The sequence below is a fragment of the Balaenoptera musculus genome, chromosome 7, assembly GCF_009873245.2.
Source record: "Balaenoptera musculus isolate JJ_BM4_2016_0621 chromosome 7, mBalMus1.pri.v3, whole genome shotgun sequence".
NCBI classification, from domain to species: domain Eukaryota; kingdom Metazoa; phylum Chordata; class Mammalia; order Artiodactyla; family Balaenopteridae; genus Balaenoptera; species Balaenoptera musculus.
The window spans coordinates 83,318,180-83,337,870 of NC_045791.1; the positions used below are offsets into that span (position 1 = coordinate 83,318,180).

The window sequence follows — 19,691 nt, forward strand, 5'->3', positions numbered from 1 at the left end:
GTCCAGCCCACATGCAAGGAGCGAAGATGACAAAAGGGTGTGAATCCCAGGAGGCAGGGATCACTGGGGCCATGTTAGAGGCTGCCAACCACATGTAGTACACATACAATTTTGCATCCTGCTATTTTTAGTTTTCATCAACTTAAATGTTTTGTTTTGCTATTTTTCATTTAAGCAATGTTTTTAAAAATTATAGAAGCAATATATTCTTATTGTAAAAGCCTTCAAATGCTCAAATGATAGAGGTGTACAATCCTTTTCTTTATGCTATTCCTCAGACTAGTTGAACTACCTAGAGGTAAACACAATTAAGTTTTTTTTTTGCATCTGCTGAGATACTTTTCATATATGTATTTTTCTTTGTAGTCCTAATACTTAATATTGTAGTTCACACACAGCAGATACTCTGCAAATCTTTAATCAATGTTGGAGCTGAATTTAAGGCTTTGAGATGTCAATGAACCAGGCGTCGGAAGGGCTGGTTCAAATCACAGGATCTGTCCCTAATTTACTCCTTATTCTCTTTGACCTCCATTTCCATAATTACCAAAGGTATGTGTAATACTAGATTTTTTTCTACAGTCCTTTTCAGATCCAAAATTATATGCATCTAAGAAGGAAATTAGGGACTTCCCTGGTGGTCCAGTGGTTAAGACTCCGCGCTTCCACTGTAGGGGGCATGGGTTCCATCCCTGGTCTGGGAACTGAGATCCTGCATGCCGTGCAGCATGGCCAAAAAGAAATAAGAAGGAAATTGTTATTCATCTTATGATCTCTTTATATACAAATTCCAATTAAATATTGTAAACTAATTACTAGTCCTAGACTGTACATTTTACCCTATTTTTCAATATCAACATATGCTTTTCAGGGTAAGTTATTTAAAAAATATTAAGATGTCAATGATTTTGAATATCAATCATAGTTTGAATATCAGTCATAGGTAAGTCTTTAATCTTTAAAATTTTTCAGTAATAAAAACCATAAAACACTTTAAGCAAAAGGGTATTTGGCTCTGAGATCCTTGTTCTCTTACAAGCTAGATCTGAGGTCTAATCAAATTTCTCATTAACATTCTTGTCTCTTGGGCTAAATGAAATAAGCAACATACTGTGCAACTGTTAAGACATTTTAAAATACTGGTTATTAGAAAATTATTTGGGGATTATCAGTTTTATCTTTTTATAAAAGGTGGCCATATATGTATACACACACGCTTTTTTGGTTCCGAAATGTCTTTATCAAGGTTCATTTTTTTCACGTGTACTTGTTTCCAAAAGTTGGGTCAATCACAGACCTAAGGTCTAGCTATGCTAAGGTAGGATTAACCTTACAAAATGTCTAAAAAATTGTCATACTCACGCGTGTCATTTATTTCTGCTTGAACTATTCCCCAGCCACACTGGGCCTTTGGTAACAGGGGTTTGTAATCACTTTGCTAGTGACATTTTAACAGTGGTCATGAATGACATTGTTAACATTAAAAAAAAAAACCACCTCTTACCACTGCTTTTGTTGCTAAGCTGCTTTAGTTCCTCTCCCCGTGGGAGCTTGAATCGTGGTGGGGTAATTTGTTTCGGCAACAATAAAGCTGACAGTTTATATTAGCTAAAGGTTCATGTTGGCATAAGAATTCACCTGTCCCCTTTTATGCCCATCAATAGCTCTTACCCTCCTTCAGTACCCTTTCTATCACCAGCATATAGTTTTCCCTCTTCTGATTGCACTGCCTTTTGTTTTTGCTTTCAGAAGTAGTCTCTTTTAAGCGTTAGAATCCAACAGACTCAGTAAATCTTACTGTGACTAGTAAAAATTCCATCAAAATATGCAGAGCTCTGCATAATAAGTTAATCTTCACAACGCTGGTGGACAGTTTGTAGTAGCAGTATTCTGTTACTTGGGTTGACCTTGGACAAGTCATTTAATTCTCGAGTCTTAGGAAAGAAATCCATTTCTTTAGGAAAACAGCAGCTAGAGGTTATATTAGGCATGACTTTCCCTCACAATCAATGGAATTGAGTTTTTTACTCAATTCACTTAGAAGGGGGACTTCAAGGGCTCCCATGGATGGTTAGTTGCAACCTCCTGAAACATCCAGCAAAGTTCTGAATACACATTTTCCTATAATGATGGTTCTCAGTCCCTAAGCACATTGAGCATTCACTATGTGTCAGGAAATAGGCCAAGAAAGTTTTAGAGGCTTTCTGACTTGCTCCTCATAACAACCCTATAAGGTTGGAAGTAGGTACAATTATTAGAACATTTATCCTCATTTTACAGATGAAGAAATAGTTAAATTTTTCCAAGTAATATTTCCAAAGTTGAACAAGATCTGTCTGACCTGGCAAGAAACAGTGTTTAAACAACTCAGCACCAAACAATAATAAATTATTGTATACTGAGTATTGTTAATAAGGTATAATACTTTTTATTGATGTATTCATTATACTACAATTCACAATAAATTTGGGGGGTATTCTGTATGAAGTTTAGGCTTTAAAATTTTTCCTGTATATCTATTCAATTCTTATAGTGGTCCACAAGGTTTTTTGAGGCAAAATGGGACAGTAAAAAATATCTCTAATTAAACATTCTTGCCTTTAGTCTTTAACTGGGTAACAATGGGCGAGTTATTTGATATTTCTTGGGTCTTAATACCGATTGTTAGCAGGGTTTTGTGAAAATTAGACACAATGTACTTAAAGCTTTAATGGCACATATTAGAATGTCTTTTCTAAATGGTATTATTTATTATTCCAGGGTCTTTCCAGACTGCCGTCTTCACCTAAAAGGACTTGGCCTTGATCCTCTGTAGATTTCTCATGTTGACTCCCTCGTTGCTTAGAATCAAAATTCCATCAGCTGTTATGCTTCTCATCTATATGTATTTTTCTTCTATCTGGCTCTCTTCTTCAGAAAGTTTTGCAACCATCATCAATGTTTATGGTCACAATAACCTTAATATTTAGCATTAAGTGACTAATAGGTGCCCATGGGACAGACTTTCATGTTTACTTTATGTAAAAACCAACAAATTTTATTGAGTACTACTTAGCCCAAACAAGGTATTCTTTACAGAATTCCAAGTTCAACACATGCTGCCTAGATGGCAGTCCTAGGATCCTGGACCATCTTAGTTATATATCACCTTTTCTCCATTTGAATGCAATATTCCCTCACCAAGAATCCTATGAAATCTACACTCATTCATTGAAGAGTACTGTGCAAAACACAAAACTGAAAGTGTTTGCCCCCTTGAGGTCAGCAACAGTGCTAAGGGATAAAGAAGGAAGAGAGAGATAAGAGGTTTGTATTAAATTCAAAGACTTTCAGCAAGAATTTATACAATTTATACAATTTCAGGCAACTGAGAATTTTAAGCAAAGTACTTTAAGCGAAGTATACAACTTCATGACTGAAGTGAATAAAATAATTCTGAAAAAACTGTTAACAGGCGACAAATTTTGCACAATTTTTGAAGATAAAGTACTGGTGACATACTATAGTCTAAAATTTTTATCCTCTGTTATATCAGTAAAATCGCAACCTATAGTTGGGCTAAGTCTTTGATGAAAGCAAAAAGGAATAAGGATTACAAAACAAAGGATTCTGAACATAGATTTTGAAAACAAATTAATATAGCATTAGATTATCTCCTAGATTAATTGGAAATTTTAAACTTTTTTTGACAATTGAAAATTATGAGAGCTGTTAGTTTTGTCTTTTATTACTGGAATAATTTAGTTGACTTAATACTACAGATGGTGTTAATATAATAAATATGGAACATGAATGAGGACCTAAATTATATCTCTTGAAACCTCCCTCATTCCAAGGGTGTATGTGTGTGCAATCTATTATACAAAGAAAAATATCCCATAAATCACCATGACATTATATAAACAGATTCAAGAGAAAACAGAAAAATGTGTTATCCATTAAGCTTCTCAATACTGATTCTTAGACGTAACAACCTATGGAATCTGTACTAATGGGAGGAAATTATGTGCAGCAGTTAAGAACAATGGGCTTTGAAGTCAGAGAACCAGGCTTGATTCTATGACTTTTTTGCTGTGGCCTTGGGCAAGCTACCCAATATCCCTGGGCTTTCGTTTCTTCACCTGTAAAATGAGATAATACTGTCTGACAGGGATGTAAAAGGACAAAACAAGATAATGTATGTAAAACCAGAGTGCTTAGAGTACATAGAAAATCCTAAATAATCATTAGCCATCATTATTATGATTATTATTAGCGCTGTCCAAGATACACATCTGATGTATGATTATATTATATATATTTTCTATTTACCCAGCTTCACAGAATACTTAAATCTTTTCTTTAGCACTAGAAAAAAATAGGTCCTAATGGAAGCTATTATTTCATCCATTTTACAAACATAAGTGATCAATGAAGATAAACAAAAATTCATATTTTAAGGATTTTCTTTTTTATGTCACAAAGATTATTAGTGCTTTTACATGAAAGGCCATCTACACATGTTTATTAAACTATTTAACGTATACACACAATACATAAATGTTTGGAAACCTCAAAGTTCTTTGTTAATTGCAATATCATTTTCAAATAAAGCATGGTAGAACCTTAAATATTACATCATTTAGATTATTTTTTAGAGAGATACACCTCTAAGAGATCATGCCAACGTAACTGTCCTTTAACTAACTGGGTGCTAGTAGATGTTTCAGCATATGGTTGGTTCCTCTACTGCATGGGCACCCTCTGTGACAGCTTTGACACATTTAGCCATTGTCTGTGAGGCTCTGCTAATTGAATCTGAAAGATATCAAGAAAATGTGCGTTTTGATAATACAACTTCAAAAGAAGCACACAGTAAAACTTTCCTGTTGCACATATTCAGGAACAACAACAACAAAAAAGACTGGAAGAGTCTATGTAACTATACGTAAACATTGTAAAATCAATAAGTTCAGAAGATAAGCCCCTTAATAGCTAAATGCTTTTAATAAGTACTCCTAGGAATGATTAAATAATTATATACAGCCATACAAAGGGGCAGTATGCAACCATTAAAAATATAGAAAAGTATTAAAGATAGGAAAAGAATGTGTAATATACCATTATTGAAAAAAGGTTACAGAACAGTATAATAAAATCCATGAATTCACTTTATGGGTGAATTTTATGTATGTGAATATTTCAATAAAGCTGTCCAAACCCTCTCTCCCAGAGTAAATAAGTAATCTCATTTTTAGTTTAAATAAATTAATATATGTGTATATCCCTGGATGACTGGCCAAAATGTTAAACATAGTTATTTCTGGGTAGTGGGATCATAGTGATTTTTCCTTGCTCTTGTGGGCTTAGGTATGTATTCTACAATGAACATAACTTTTATAATACAACTGAAAAAAACCTATTAAAAATAATCTTAGGGTTTCCCTGGTGGCGCAGTGGTTAAGAATCCGCCTGCCAATGCAGGGGACACGGGTTCGAGCCCTGGTCCGGGAAGATCCCACATGCCGCGGAACAACTAAGCCCGTGTGCCACAACTACTGAGTCTGTGCTCTAGAGCCCATGAGCTGCAAATACTGAGCCCGCGTGACACAACTGCTGAAGCCTGTGCGCCTAGAGTCCATGCTTTGCAACAAGAGAAGCCACCGCAACGAGAAGCCCGCACACCTCAAAGAAGAGTAGCCCCTGCTCGCCGCAACTAGAGGAAGCCTGCATGCAGCAACAAAGACCCAATACAGTCAAAATAAATAAATAAAAATAAATTAAAAAAAAAAACCTTAGATACAAACTGCACCAAGAACTTGAAAAATATACTCCTATCTGCTTTTAGACAGAAAATTATTTTAAATTGTCTATCAACTACCTCATAACCTAGATGTTATATCAAGTGTTGTAAAATCTGTAGTAAACAAGTTTGTTAGTCTGCATTCCTTAAGCACATTCTTAACAATTTACATCAGAAGCACCATTTAGCATGTTTCACATTTTAGTGTTTTGATTCTTCTACTGTAAGTCTCAGAAAAACCTTCACAGATGTTTGTCACTTAGAAAATTCTCCCTAAATTGCTACACAGTAATTCTTCATACAGTAGTAAAATTTTATATTTAAAATCTGTTAATTCTTGGATTTTCAAACTCTACTTACATTTCAGAAAGAAAAGAAATTAGAGTAAAATCTGAAAATATAAAGTTACATTAGTTCTGATATTTGAAAAATCTTCTGAGATTAAAAACATCAAATACTACCACTAGCACGTTGGAATCATAATGCTAAATTAGGTGATTTTACTCCTTTCTACCTTTCATGTTGGGCAGTCATGCTGACAGCTGCGTACCTGTCATGTAGAAGTCTCTTATCGTTAGCTGAGGTGGAACAAGTGGATCAGCAAGAAGCTGCTGGTTCACTAGCTGCAAAAAAAGAGTAAGAGATCAATAATAATAGTATTGAAAATCAGTACTGTTACACCAGAGGATACATTATTATGAAAACTGCATATAGGCGTGTTTTTACCTTGGAAAGCTCATTTGCTTGCTGGAAATAATTAGCTCCTTCGACATCATCATATCGAACAAGATTAGGAGAGACTTCTTCCAATCTGTTCCTTACTTGATCCAGAGTATCATATGGAAGAGTCATACCTGCAATCTGTAACATAACAGGTTCCAAAAATTGACATAAAGTATTAATACTTAAAAATTTCAAATAATACATCATTGCAACTATGGTAAAATAATGCAGTACTACTATGAAAAATATATTGGTGTCCATTTGTATGTATATTAAGCAGGTGGTTAAGTGGGGAATACTACTGTCAATAATTCTTCTAATTCATAAACAGCTGTCAATACATTAGTAATTTGTTTTTAGAAAATACACTGATTATGAAATAAAGAAATGCTTTGCTAAATTTGAATGCTTTGGCTAACCTGCTATTGCTCATATATAAAGTTGACAGACAACTGTACATTATTATTTTAAATCTCATGATGCTTCTTTTTATAGTCAAAGAGTTAAAAAGACAAGTCAAAAGTAAAAACACCTATTTCAAATCCCCATGGTTTTGTTTTTTTTTTTCGGCCACGCCACGTGGCCTGTGGGATCGTAGTTCCCCCACCAGGGATCAAACCCGTGCCCTCCGCAGTGAAAGTGTGGCGTCCTAACCACTGGACCGCCAGGGAATTCCCCAAATCCCCGTTTTCTGAACACGTTTTTCCTACAGAGATTATTCAAATCATCTCTGCATTTCAGACGTGCATCTTCCTTGACTTCGAAAATCATTCTGACAAGCTAACATGTCAAACATTCCATTAGCAGCATCACTAAGGACAAATACCTCAGAAAGCGCTCTTATAATTTTCCAGTCTTCTCTTGCCAAGCCAGGAGGTGTCACTGCTACTTTAGTCTGCTGAGCTCGGCCCTCAGTATTGACATAAGTAGCAGACTTCTCTGTGTAAGCAGCGCCGGGGAGAATAACATCCGCTATAGGAGCTCCAACATCACCATGATGTCCTGCGAAAAGATGGAAAATGGCAAACAACATTTTAGCACAAAGCTGATTAGGTATTATACATGAACACAGGATATACCCTTTTAAAATTACATTTTTATAATTATAAGTGTTTTAAAAATTAAAACAATATAGTATTGAAGTATTTGGAATAAAAATTAAAGCCCACTTTGCCCACAGTTAAACTCCCTTCCCAAAGAAAACTATCGTGAAAGCATTTGGTATGTGTCTTCCCAGATTAATTTTTGCAAATACACAAATACGTATAACAGCATAAACACACATATTATGGGCAACTAGGTGTATCATTTTTCTTGATCATTACAAAGTGGAAACGCTCAGATGTATGTTAGTGAAATTTGGTAAAGTAAACTGAAATGGTGGAGGAACAAAAAGTGTCAGGAGTATGACATACAGGAGTACGATAAAGAGCATAAACAGACGATTACAGAAAATAGTATGCTGAAAGACTATCACTCATTAAAAGTTTAACAGAAGTGTTGGAAGAAAAAAGAAACTTTAGTTAATTGAAAAAGTTATAGAACAATATTTAAAGTTTGATCTCATTTATGTACATGTTTGCATATGCATAGAAGTACATATGAACTGTGCATATCTAAACCATCATCAATGATTATCTCTGGATAGAACTAGGACAGGATTTTAGTTTATGCATTTTGGTTTAACTTTATTAAACTAAAGATATGAAATATTACGTAATGCTTTTTATGTGGCATGGCAATAAAAAGCCTAGTATAAATGTATGGTGTTTGTGTTAAATGAAGTGAAAAGTTATATAATACTTTTCTCTATAAAATATCCAGGAATACTCGACTCCATTTATTCCAAAGAAGCTTGATTATATTTGCAATGAGTTAGAGTTCAAGAAAATGAGTCAAACACAAAAAGCCAAAGGAGTGCTATTAAATATAATTCATTAAGTGTCTTATGACACAGGACTCGTGATTTTCTAACTTTTACACTGTTTATATATATAAAAAAGCTTCCCTTGATTATATAATAACACTAAATATTCTTTGAAAAACTGAATTTAATGTTACATAATATTTCGTAATTTAAATTACTACTACTGGGGGCATTTAGGTTTCTTCTAATTCTTTGTTATTAAAAAACATGAGGTGAGGGGCTTCCCTGGTGGCGCAGTGGTTGAGAATCTGCCTGCCAATGCAGGGGACACGGGTTCGAGCCCTGGTCTGGGAAGATCCCACATGCCGCGGAGCAACTAGGCCCGTGAGCCACAATTACTGAGCCTGCGCGTCTGGAGCCTGTGCTCCGCAACAAGAGAGGCCGCGATAATGAGAGGCCCGCGCACCGTGATGAAGAGTGGCCCCCACTTGCCACAACTAGAGAAAGCCCTCGCACAGAAACGAAGACCCAACACAGCCATAAATAAATAAATAAATAAATAAAAATTGTATAACTTAAAAAAAAAAAAAAAAGAGGTGATAATTCTTTTTTTTTTTTTTTAAATATTTATTTATTTATTTATTTTTGGCTGCTTTGGGTCTTCGTTGCTGTGTGCGGGCTTTCTCTAGTTGGGGCGAGCAGAGGCTACTCTTTGTTGCGGTACGCAGGCTTCTCATTGCGGTGGCTTCTCTTGTTGCGGAGCACGGGCTCTAGGTGCACAGGCTTCAGTAGTTGCAGCACACGGGCTCAGTAGTTGTGGCGCATGGGCTTAGCTGCTCCGCGGCATGTGGGATCTTCCCAGCCCAGGGCTCGAACCCGTGTCCCCTGCATTGGCAGGCGGATTCTTAACCACTGCGCCACCAGGGAAGTCCGATAATTCTTAATAGCAATAGCAACTATGTAACTAATAAACCTATTTTTTTTATAAACCTATTTTTTTAAATATAAAATCTAAAACATTTAAATATCTATAAAAATACATATTAACAAATATTTTTTTAAAATTGGTGTGTGTGTAGGGAAATTCTCAAATGGAAAATATTCAATCCACTAAATATATTGCCATACAGTTTCTAATATACACAATGTACTATTCTCTTCTGTTTCTAGTGCCATAGATGCTACTAACCTTGATAAATAATGAAACAATCCTTTGGCAAATCCTGTCGAGTAATACAACCTCCATCTGCTCCCAGGAGAAACAGCACTTTGGGAGGGTTCTTCCGAATTGCTTCCACCCCAGGTTTATAGCCAAGGTCCAAAGCAGCTACTTGGCTTGCAATCCTGTAAAACAATTACGAGCTTTTAGCATACTTGTTGTGTTTTCATTATAAAAATTTAAATGTGATTCTTGAAATGATATCTAGTCTCTTTTCTATTCAATGCTGTCAAAGATCTTCCCTCATCTTTTTTTTTTTTTTTTTTTAAAGAAATTCACGTTCTTTTATTTACTTATTTATGACTGTGTTGAGTCTTCGTTTCTGTGTGAGGGCTTTCTCTAGTTGCGGCAAGTGGGGACCACTCTTCATCGCGGTGCGCGGGCCTCTCACCATCGCGGCCTCTCTTGTTGCGGAGCACAGGCTCCAGACGCGCAGGCTCAGTAATTGTGGCTCACGGGCCCAGTTGCTCCGTGGCATGTGGGATCTTCCCAGACCAGGGCTCGAACCCGTGTCCCCTGCATTGGCAGGCAGATTCTCAACCACTGCGCCACCAGGGAAGCCCTTCCCTCATCTTTTTTACCCATTTGAAATAGATGTCAAAACCAGAAGCAGCCGTCTTGTACTGTTTTAAGAATGGCAAAAAAGTAAATAAGATGCTTAGGACACTGTTTCTTCATGAAATAATACTTAATGGACTAATTCTGGAAACTTTATGCCAACTGCAATCGTCTTAAGTTGATTTTTATTCAATACAGTAAGACTTGATAAGTCAAGCACAGTCATTAGAGAAAAATTAGATGATTTTGAAAACCAAAAGGGAAAAATTTAAACACCACTCATAAAACTAATTCAGAGAAAACTATAATTAGTACACTGGTGTATGTCCTTATGGAATTTTTTCAATGAACATATATTACTATTACAAGCAGATAATAATCTTTTAAAGAAAAGGTTTCAAAGAACTATACTTTGAACATTTGGGAGTCTTTGGTCTAGTTTGCTATTGTTAATTTTCTTTAAAGAGATAGTAGCCATTTTGAGGACCTACTGTGAATAAAGCTAGTTGGGTTTTACCTATTTGGTAAGGGAGGAGGGCAGGTCAAACGAACTCCCACTAGATGCTGCTGCTCTGTCAAACTCTCTAATGGGACATCAAAAGAATAGAATACTTTGAAAAATTTAACAAAAGAAGTGCAAGATTTGTATAATGAAAATTACAAAACAACTCCGAAGGAAATTAAAGACCATAACGAATGGAAAGACATCCTATGTTCATGGATTGGAAGACTTAATATTGTTAAGATGGCAATACTTCCCAAATTGATCTATAGATTTAATGCAATCCCTATTAAAAAATCACAGCTGAATCCCTTGCAAAAACTGACAAGTTGATCCTAAAATTCACATGGAATGCAAAGGACCAAAAATAACAAAATCTATCTTTTTTTTTTTTTTTTTTTTGGTCACTCTGCATGGCTGGCAGGATCCTAGTTCCCTGACCAGGGACTGAACCTGGGCCCACGTCAGTGAATGTGTGGAGTCCCAACCACTGGACTGCCAGGGAGTTCCCAATCAAATCTATCTTAAAAATAAACAAAGTTACAGAACTCACACTTCCCAAGTTCAATTTCAAAACTTAGCTCCCCCTGCCGCCCCACCTACACAATATTTTTTTTTAATGTCTCTCATTCTAAGCCTTGATGTCTCTCAAAGATCTGAGCAGAGACTCACACGCTAACTTATGACAGAGCCCACCTCATCTTGGAAAACAAACTAAGTAACCTAAGTTTGCCTCTGCGAGAATGATGAGTAAACAAAAAAAAGATTAAAAGATTCTCCAAGAATTAGAAAATATGCTTTACTCTGAAATATACTATAAGAAATAAAGACAAGGGACTTCCCTGGTGGTCTAGTGGCCAAGACTCCGAGCTCCCAATGCAGTGGGCCTGGGTTCGATCCTTCGTCAGGGAACTAGATCCTACATGCCACAACTAAGAGTTCACATGCTGCCAACTAAAGATCCCGCATGCCGCAAGTAGAAGACCCCGCATGCTGCAACTAAAAGACCCCGCATGCCGCAACGAAGATACTGCGTGCTGCAACTAAGACCCAGCACAGCCAAAATAAATAAATAAATAAATAGATAGATAGATAAATAAATATCTAAAAAAAAAGGGAAAGAAAAGGTTTTAAAATATCTGTTTCATGTTCTCAACAAGCATTAAGAGGTATATCCTAATAAACTACGTTGAATTTTCATGAAAAGGAAAACTTAGGTAAGAATGAAATAAAAAAACAAGGTTAATCAATTAAAAATTACAATGATGTCAGTGCGCTCCATAATGAAAACTCACAAATGACATAAGAAATTCTACCTAAACATCGAAAGAAAGTGAGAAAAATTATGAGAGAAAAGATAAGAGATAAAAGTCTGAAGGGCCAACCAATGCATAACAAATAGAAGCTTCTGCATGAACCAAATAACAATGTAAAAGTAAACCAACTGGCTTTTTCTGAACTTAAAAGGAAAAACCATATCAAAAATTTCAATTTGAAAATGGAGAGTTCTATGATATTCCCAGGCAAAGGTAAAGTCAAATGAATGTCACTCAGTTATATTCTAGTAGAAATTTTTAACATCAAAAATAAGGAATCCAAAGGGTGAGCAGGTGGACAAAAACACATACATATATAAAATCAGGTTATAATCAGAGACAAAACTCAGATTAGATGAGATCTTCTCTAAAATGTGAAAGAAAGGTGAAAAAAAACCTTGAGTATTAAAGGAAACAACTTGTGATCTTTGTATCTAGCCAAGTGGTCATCTGTGAGAAGGCATCAGGAAGACATTGTTAGACACAGAAATTTTTCTTAAAAAGTTATCAAGTACCCGTTCAGTAAAAACAAACAACAAAAAAATATTAATAAAGACATGGATTCAAAAGTGAATTAAAAATAAGAAAATATCTAGTCTCTTTTCTATTCTAAAAATTCTCAAATGCTAAAAATTGTGGCTAGAAAGGATCTAGAGGTGGTCAATGCAAATAAACTATTTAAAAAATATAAAGTTTTTGGGACTTCCCTGGCGGTGCAGTGGTTAGGAGTCTGCCTGCCAATGCAGGGGACACGGGTTCAATCCCCAGTCCGGGAGGATCCTACATGCCTCAGAGCAGCTGAGCCTGTGTGCCACAACTACTGAGCCTGTGCTCTAGAGCCCACGAGCCACAACCACTCAGCCTGCGTGCCACAACTACTGAAGCCCACGTGCCTAGAGCCCATGCTCTGCAACAAGAGAAGCCACCGCAATGAGATGCCTGCACACCTCAACAAAAGAGTAGCCCCCCGCTCGCCACAACTGGAGAAAGCCCGGGCGCAGCAGCAAAGAACCAACACAGCCAAAAATTTAAAAAAAAAAAAAAAAAAAAATTTAAAAAAAATGTTTACGTGATGAACTACAATGCTAAATTAAACCAATAAGTGGGGAAATAGAACACTGAAATTAATGTTTTAGAATGTATTTGAACATTTTTAAATTTAAAAAAGTTTGCCTAGCAAATTTAAGAGTGTTTAGCCTCAATCCTTAAACAAATTTGAAGATTTGAAAAATAATACTTAAGGTAGAAAGGATTATGGGAAATTGGAAATTCATTCACTAATGCAAAATGAATTACATGTTAAATAAAAGGAAAGGCTAAAAAAATTATATATATTCATATTATATAGCCATTAATGTTTATGTTTATAAAGAATTTCTAATCATGAGGAAATTCTTGTTTGGTAATGAAAATCAATCAAAATCAGGACACAAAATTGCATACACAGTATGACTTCAACTATATAACTAAAAAAATATTTATACACACACACAAAGAAACCCAAAACAAAGTGCGCAAAAATTGCAACAGTAATTATCTACAGATTGTGAACTATGGATAATTTCCGTTTTTGTATTCTTTCTTCTCTTTCCAACTTTTCTAAAATATATCTGCACTATTAATATTGCCAGAGAAAACCCTCACTTTATTTGAATTCTCACGTTAGCTTACATTTATTTATTTATTTATTTATTTATTTATTTATTTATTTATTTATGGCTGCGTTGGGTCTTTGTTTCTGTGCGAGGGCTTTCTTCAGTTGCGGCGAGCGGGGGCCACTCTTCATCGCGGTGCGCGGGCCTCTCACTGTCGCGGCCTCTCTTGTTGCGGAGCACAGGCTGCAGACGCGCAGGCTCAGTAGTTGTGGCTCACGGTCTGGGAAGATCCCACATGCCGCGGAGCGACTGGGCCCGTGAGCCACAGTTGCTGAGCCTGCGCGTCTGGAGCCTGTGCTCTGCAGCGGGGGGGGGGCCGCGATGGTGAGAGGCCTGCGCACCGCGATGAGGGGTGGCCCCCACTTGCCGCAACTGGGGAAAGCCCTCACACAGAAACAAAGACCCAACACAGCCATAAATAAATAAATAAATAAAATTAAAAAAAAAAAAAAAAGTCAGAGGACTTACTGCAATTTTTGAACCACAGTATCTAAATATGATACAGATTTTTAAGATTTTATTAGCACTTACTGCAATTTGGATATTTTTAATATTATTTATTATCTTGGCTTCTTCTCACACAAAATAAAGGTTTCTATTTCACATCTGCTACTGAGATAATGTCGCTAAATATTAAGTTGTTTGTAAACCTAAATGTGACAGTGTACACAAAATATACACAAAATTATAGATTATAAAACAACTACTCAACTTACCTATGAAGGATATTCATAACTTTCCAATCACCAGTAACACCACTACTCATCCGAATCTTTTGAGCAATGTTGGAAACAGCTGCAAGAATTGCTGCCCCATCATTTCTTTGGAGTGCAGAACTGCCTAAAACCACCATTGGTTTTTTAGCTTCCTTTAGGACCTTTTAGAAAAAAGAACTTTCATTTAAAAAAACATTAGAAGTGGGAAGGAAATCTAAAAAAGAGGGAATAAATGTATATGTATAACTGATTCACTTTGCTGTACAGCAGAAACTAACATAACATTGTAAAGCAACTAAACTCCCATAAAAATTAATTAAAAAATAAAATAAACAAACATTAGAAGTAACTAAATCTAACCAAATTTGCATCTATAATATGCTGTCCCAAGTTTTAGTTCTAACGTGAATGTCTTAATTTGCTAGTCGACATATGGATATACATACAACCAGATTTACTCAAAAATGTCTTGCCAATCTACTGTGAAATAGCTAAACTAGTATCAAATAAAACAGATTTTCAAAAAGGAAGCATTGGGAATGAAAACCCTAGCCAAACATCCTTTGGTCAGAATGACTATGGATAGGTCCCAGAAAAAACTGAGGAATGCCCGTACAGAGGTTCAGGTGATTTGTAACAGGAGAGACCATGCTGAAGTACCATGTCTACTATATTCTATCTACTCTCTATGTCCCAGACAGGGAGGAGAAGGTAGGGAAAGCAATGATCACTAGATCGAAATGCAGAATACCTTAAAGTCAAGGGCTTTGCTTTAAACCACAGTAACTACCTGAATACCAAAAACTGAGAGGAAATGTATCGCAAGTGCAAAAGAAACTACACATACAGTGGAGGATGGAAAAATTAGAAGTAAAGCTGTAGACTATAACAGTTCACTCTCCTGCCCATCTTCTGTGTCATTCTTCAATAAATAGCTGGACCCAATCAATGAGTCAGCATGAGAATTATGCCTAGATACTACAAAAAGGAGGACATTGACAAGAGGAATTTCCCAAGGAAATGTGAAGAGCTTTCAGTAGCCTCAAAAAAATAAGAAACAGTTTTCAATAGCCTCAAAGAAAATGAAAAACAAAACAACTCCTCACTTAAAAAAAGAGCTCAGAGAAGTTACATAATAGAGAGTATTATGGAAGATTTTCATCAGAGAATTCAAGAAAGAACTAGAAGAGAAACAAAGTAGAGATGAAAATCATTCCAGAAACAATAAAAAACAGAATTAAACACGACTGTAAATACCGGGACAAGAAAGACAGTTTATAGAAATTATATAAAATAAACTGAAAAAGAACAAAAGAATAAAGAAAAAATGACAGAAAAGATAGAAGAGGAGATCCAATATCTGCACTGTTAAGAGTTCTTAACAAAAAGAACTAATTAATGGAAAATACATTTAAATATATCAGAGAAGAAAATTTTCCTGACGAACGCTCATCACCTTCTGGGGCATAGGGATGTGAACTAGAGAGAAGAGAAGGATTCTTCTCAATACATTTTTTAAAAATATTTTTGATCACAGTAACAATAATGATGTTATTCAAAACCGACAAAGAAGTTGGTTTGGCTGCTTTGTCCCCTCACACTTGACTTTCTTCTTGCCTACACATGAAGCTGTCAGTAAAGCAACCATCTTGGAACCATGAGGAGAGGCTCACACACAAACACACGTGAGTGAGTAAATGCACTGAGGATAGCAAAGCAGGAAGGTAGGCTCCTGCCTTGATGACATCCTTGGACAACTGCACCATCTGTCAAACTGCTTACCTTCAGAACCACTGTTATGTGAGAAACAGAAACCTTTTACATTTTTTTAACAATCACCATCCCACACATCACATACACACACACACACACACACTACTCCTAAAATAAAGAGAATCTTGAATCTTCAGACTGAAAGGTGCATGTCCCATTAAAAAAAAAAATGGTAGAGAACCACCATCACTAAGACATATTCTAGTGAAGTTACTAAATTTCATAGATAAAATATCAAGCATGAAATATCAATAAAAAAGTATCTAGACAACAACAACAAAAAATAGGACAGGGTTGGAAGAGAATATGGCTGACACTGGGCTTCTTCTCCACAGTTACAAAAGGCAGTATCTATGAAGTTCAGAGGGCAAAAAAAGTATAACCCTAGATCTTTATATCCTGCCAAGGCTCTCTTCAGGAATAAAATAAACATTCTCAAGTAAGAAAGAACTCAAGGAATGGTGCACCTACATCTCTTCTTGAAAACAAAAACAAAAACAAGCAAACAAACAAAACCAAACCCCAAAGCTCTAAACTCCAGATGGCAATTAAATGAATGTAAATAAAGAACTTAGTAATGAAAAAGTCATGTAAAAAAAGCTGGTGAGGGACTTCCCTGGTGGTCCAGTGGTTAAGACCCCACACTTCCACTGTAAGGGGCACGGGTTCGATCCCTGGTCGGGGAAGTAAGATCCCGCATGCCGCGTGGTGTGGACAAAAAAAAAAAAAAAAAGAAGAAGAAGAAACAAACAAACAAAAACTGGTGAAATTTCTTTTAGGAATAATAACCCTTGCTGTAAAGAAAGATTTCACTGAAGTTTAAAGTTTAATTCTTTCAGTTTTACTTCATTTTTTAATGATAACTTCAAGTAAAATTAAACTCTGATAAATAAAAATGTACAGTATGATTTCATTTTTGTTTACCTATCCATCCATCTTGCTCTATATATGAATAGAGAAATGACTGTATGATGTTTCATCAATGCTTGTTTGGGGTAGTGGGATTTTGGATAATGTTTACTTTCTTATATATTATTTTCTATGTTGCTATATATATGTAGTTTTTAACAGCAATCACATATTATTCCAAAAATAATAAATTTTAAAAATAATACTTAAAAATCAACAAGAGTAGATACATATAACTCAAGAGCACCTGGCTGAAAGGATGGCTGCCCGAAGCAATGTCCTGAAGAATTTTGGGAGAATCTCCCAGATGGTCGTAGCTGTAAGTGAGATCAACAGGGCTGCCTATAAGGGCCACTTTTAAGTCATTATGAAGCCAGCTGAAATAAAAACAACAGAGTTTTTAGAGCTAAATCACTAAGTTAGCAGTTACTGGTCTCTTCGATGCTATGTGCTACATCTATTTAAATTAGAAAAAGTTAAAAGCACTAAAGCCCTCCTAGAACATTTACCTTTAACAGATATTATTGTGTACCTTTCAAAAACAAAGTGTTGTAAAAATACAGGCATACCTTGGAGATACTGTGGGTTCGGTCCCAGACCACAAAATAAAGCGAGTATCACACTAAAGCAAGTTACACAAATCTTTTGGTTTCCTGGTGCATATAAAAGTTATATTTACACTACACTGCAGTCTATTAAGTGTACAAAATCATTATGTCAGAAAAACAATATACACACCTTAATTAAAAAATACTTTATTGCTAAAAACATGCTAAACATCATATGAACCTTGAGTGAATGGAAATCTTTTTGCTGGTGGAGAATCTTGCCTCCTGCTGATGGCTGCTGACTTTGATCAGGGTGGTGGATGCTGAAGGCTGGGCTGGCTGTGGCAGTTTCTTAGAATAAGGCAGTAATGAAGTGTGCTGCATCGATGATCTCTTCCTTTCATGAACAATTTCTCTGTAGCGCTGTTTGATGGCATTTTACCCACAGTAGAAATCCTTTCACAATTGGGAGTCAGTCCTCTCAAATCTGGCTGCTGCTTTATCAACTTAAATTTATGTAATATTCTAAATCCACTGTTGTCATTTCAACAATTTCTTCACAGAATTCACCAGGAATAGATCTTATATCAAGAAACAACTTTTTTTGCTCATCCATAAGAAGCAACTCTTCATCCATTAAAGTTTTATCACGAGATTGCAGCAATGCAGTCACATCCTCAGACTCTACTTCTAATTCTAGTACTCTATTTCCACCACATCTGCAGTTACTTCCTCAGCTGAAGTCCTGAGCCCCTCAAAGTCATCCAGGAGGTCTGGAATCAACTTCTTCCAAACTCCTTTTTAACACTGATATCTTGACCTCTTCCCATGACTCAAGAATGTTCTTAATGGCATCTAGAATGGTGAATCCTGTCCAGGTTTTCAATTTACTTTCCATCAGTAGAATCACTAGCTATGGCAACTACAGCCTTATGAATGTATTTCTCAATAAGACCCAAAAATCTTCCTCCTTGATCCATGAGCTGCAGAATGGACGCTGCGTTAGCAGGCACAAAACAACATTAATCTCATTGTATATCTCCATCAGAGCTTTTGGGTGATCAGGTGCAATTATCAATTAGCAGTAATATTTTGAAAGGAATCTTTCTTTCTGAGCAGTAGGTCTCAACAATGGGCTTAAAATATTCAGTAAACCATGTTGCAAACAGATGTGCTGTTATCCAGGCTTTGCTGTTCCATTTACTGAGTACAGGCAGAATAGATTTAGCAAAATTCTTAAGAGCCCTAGGATTTTTGGACTGGTATAAGTTGAGCACTGGCTTCAACTTCAAGTCACCAGGTGCATTAGCCCCTAATAGAGTCTGTCCTTTGAAGCTCTGAAGCCAAGCACTGACTTTTCTTCTCTAGCTATGAAAGTCCTTCTCCAGCAATGGCATCTTTTTCCAATATAAGGCTGTTTCGTCTACACTGAAATATCTGTGGGTTAGTGTAGCCACCGTCATTAATTATCGTAGCTAGATCTCCTGGATAACTTGCTGCAGCTTCTACATCAGCACTTGCTACTTCACCTTGCACTTTTATGTTATGGAGATAGCTTCTTTCCATAAATCTCATGAAACAACCTCTGCTAGCTTCAACTCTTCTTCTGCAGCTTCCTCGCCTCTTTCAGCCTTCAGAATTGAAGAGAGTTAGGGCCTTGCTCTGGATTAGGCTTTGGCTTAAGGGAATGTCATGGCTGGTTTGATCTTCTATCCAGACCACTCAAACTTTATCCATTATCAGCAATAAGGCTATTTTGCTTTCTTATCATTCATGTGCTCATTGGAGTAGCACTTTTAATTTCCCTCAAGAACTTTTCCTTTGCATTCACAACTTGGCTAACTGGCACAAGAGGTCTATCTTTTGGCCTGTCTCGGCTTTCAACATGCCCTCTTCAGTAAGTTTAATCATTTCTAGCTTTTGATTTAAAGTAAAAGATGTGCAACTCTTTCTTTCACTTTGACACCTGGAAGCCATTGTAGGTTACTAAAACACACCAACATTTATTATGTTCACCTTATTATATGGGTATGGTTTGTGGTGTCCCAAAACAATTACAATACTAACATCAAAGATCACTGATCACAGGTCACCATGATAAAATGTAATAATAATGAAAAAGT

The 19,691-nt window shown here is 36.1% G+C and overlaps 1 protein-coding gene across 3 annotated transcripts in view; it reads right to left on the reverse strand.

Annotated features, from left to right (window-relative positions):
* Nucleotides 1-763: 763 nt before the first annotated feature.
* Nucleotides 764-19,691, reverse strand: part of NDUFS1 (NADH:ubiquinone oxidoreductase core subunit S1) — a 34,283-nt gene continuing 15,355 nt past the window's right edge. For 2 of the 3 annotated variants that reach the window (XM_036857467.1, XM_036857468.1), the window contains exons 13-19: nt 17,268-17,397; nt 14,339-14,499; nt 9,562-9,716; nt 7,332-7,507; nt 6,509-6,643; nt 6,333-6,405; nt 3,295-4,797 (exon numbers count right to left, since the gene is read on the reverse strand). In XM_036857467.1, the coding sequence (XP_036713362.1) occupies nt 4,706-4,797; nt 6,333-6,405; nt 6,509-6,643; nt 7,332-7,507; nt 9,562-9,716; nt 14,339-14,499; nt 17,268-17,397 (922 nt within the window). In that variant the 3' untranslated portion in view covers nt 3,295-4,705. Of the gene's footprint in view, nt 3,274-3,294; nt 4,798-6,332; nt 6,406-6,508; nt 6,644-7,331; nt 7,508-9,561; nt 9,717-14,338; nt 14,500-17,267; nt 17,398-19,691 lie in introns of those variants that run through there. The other variant, XM_036857469.1, reaches the window with a different exon arrangement.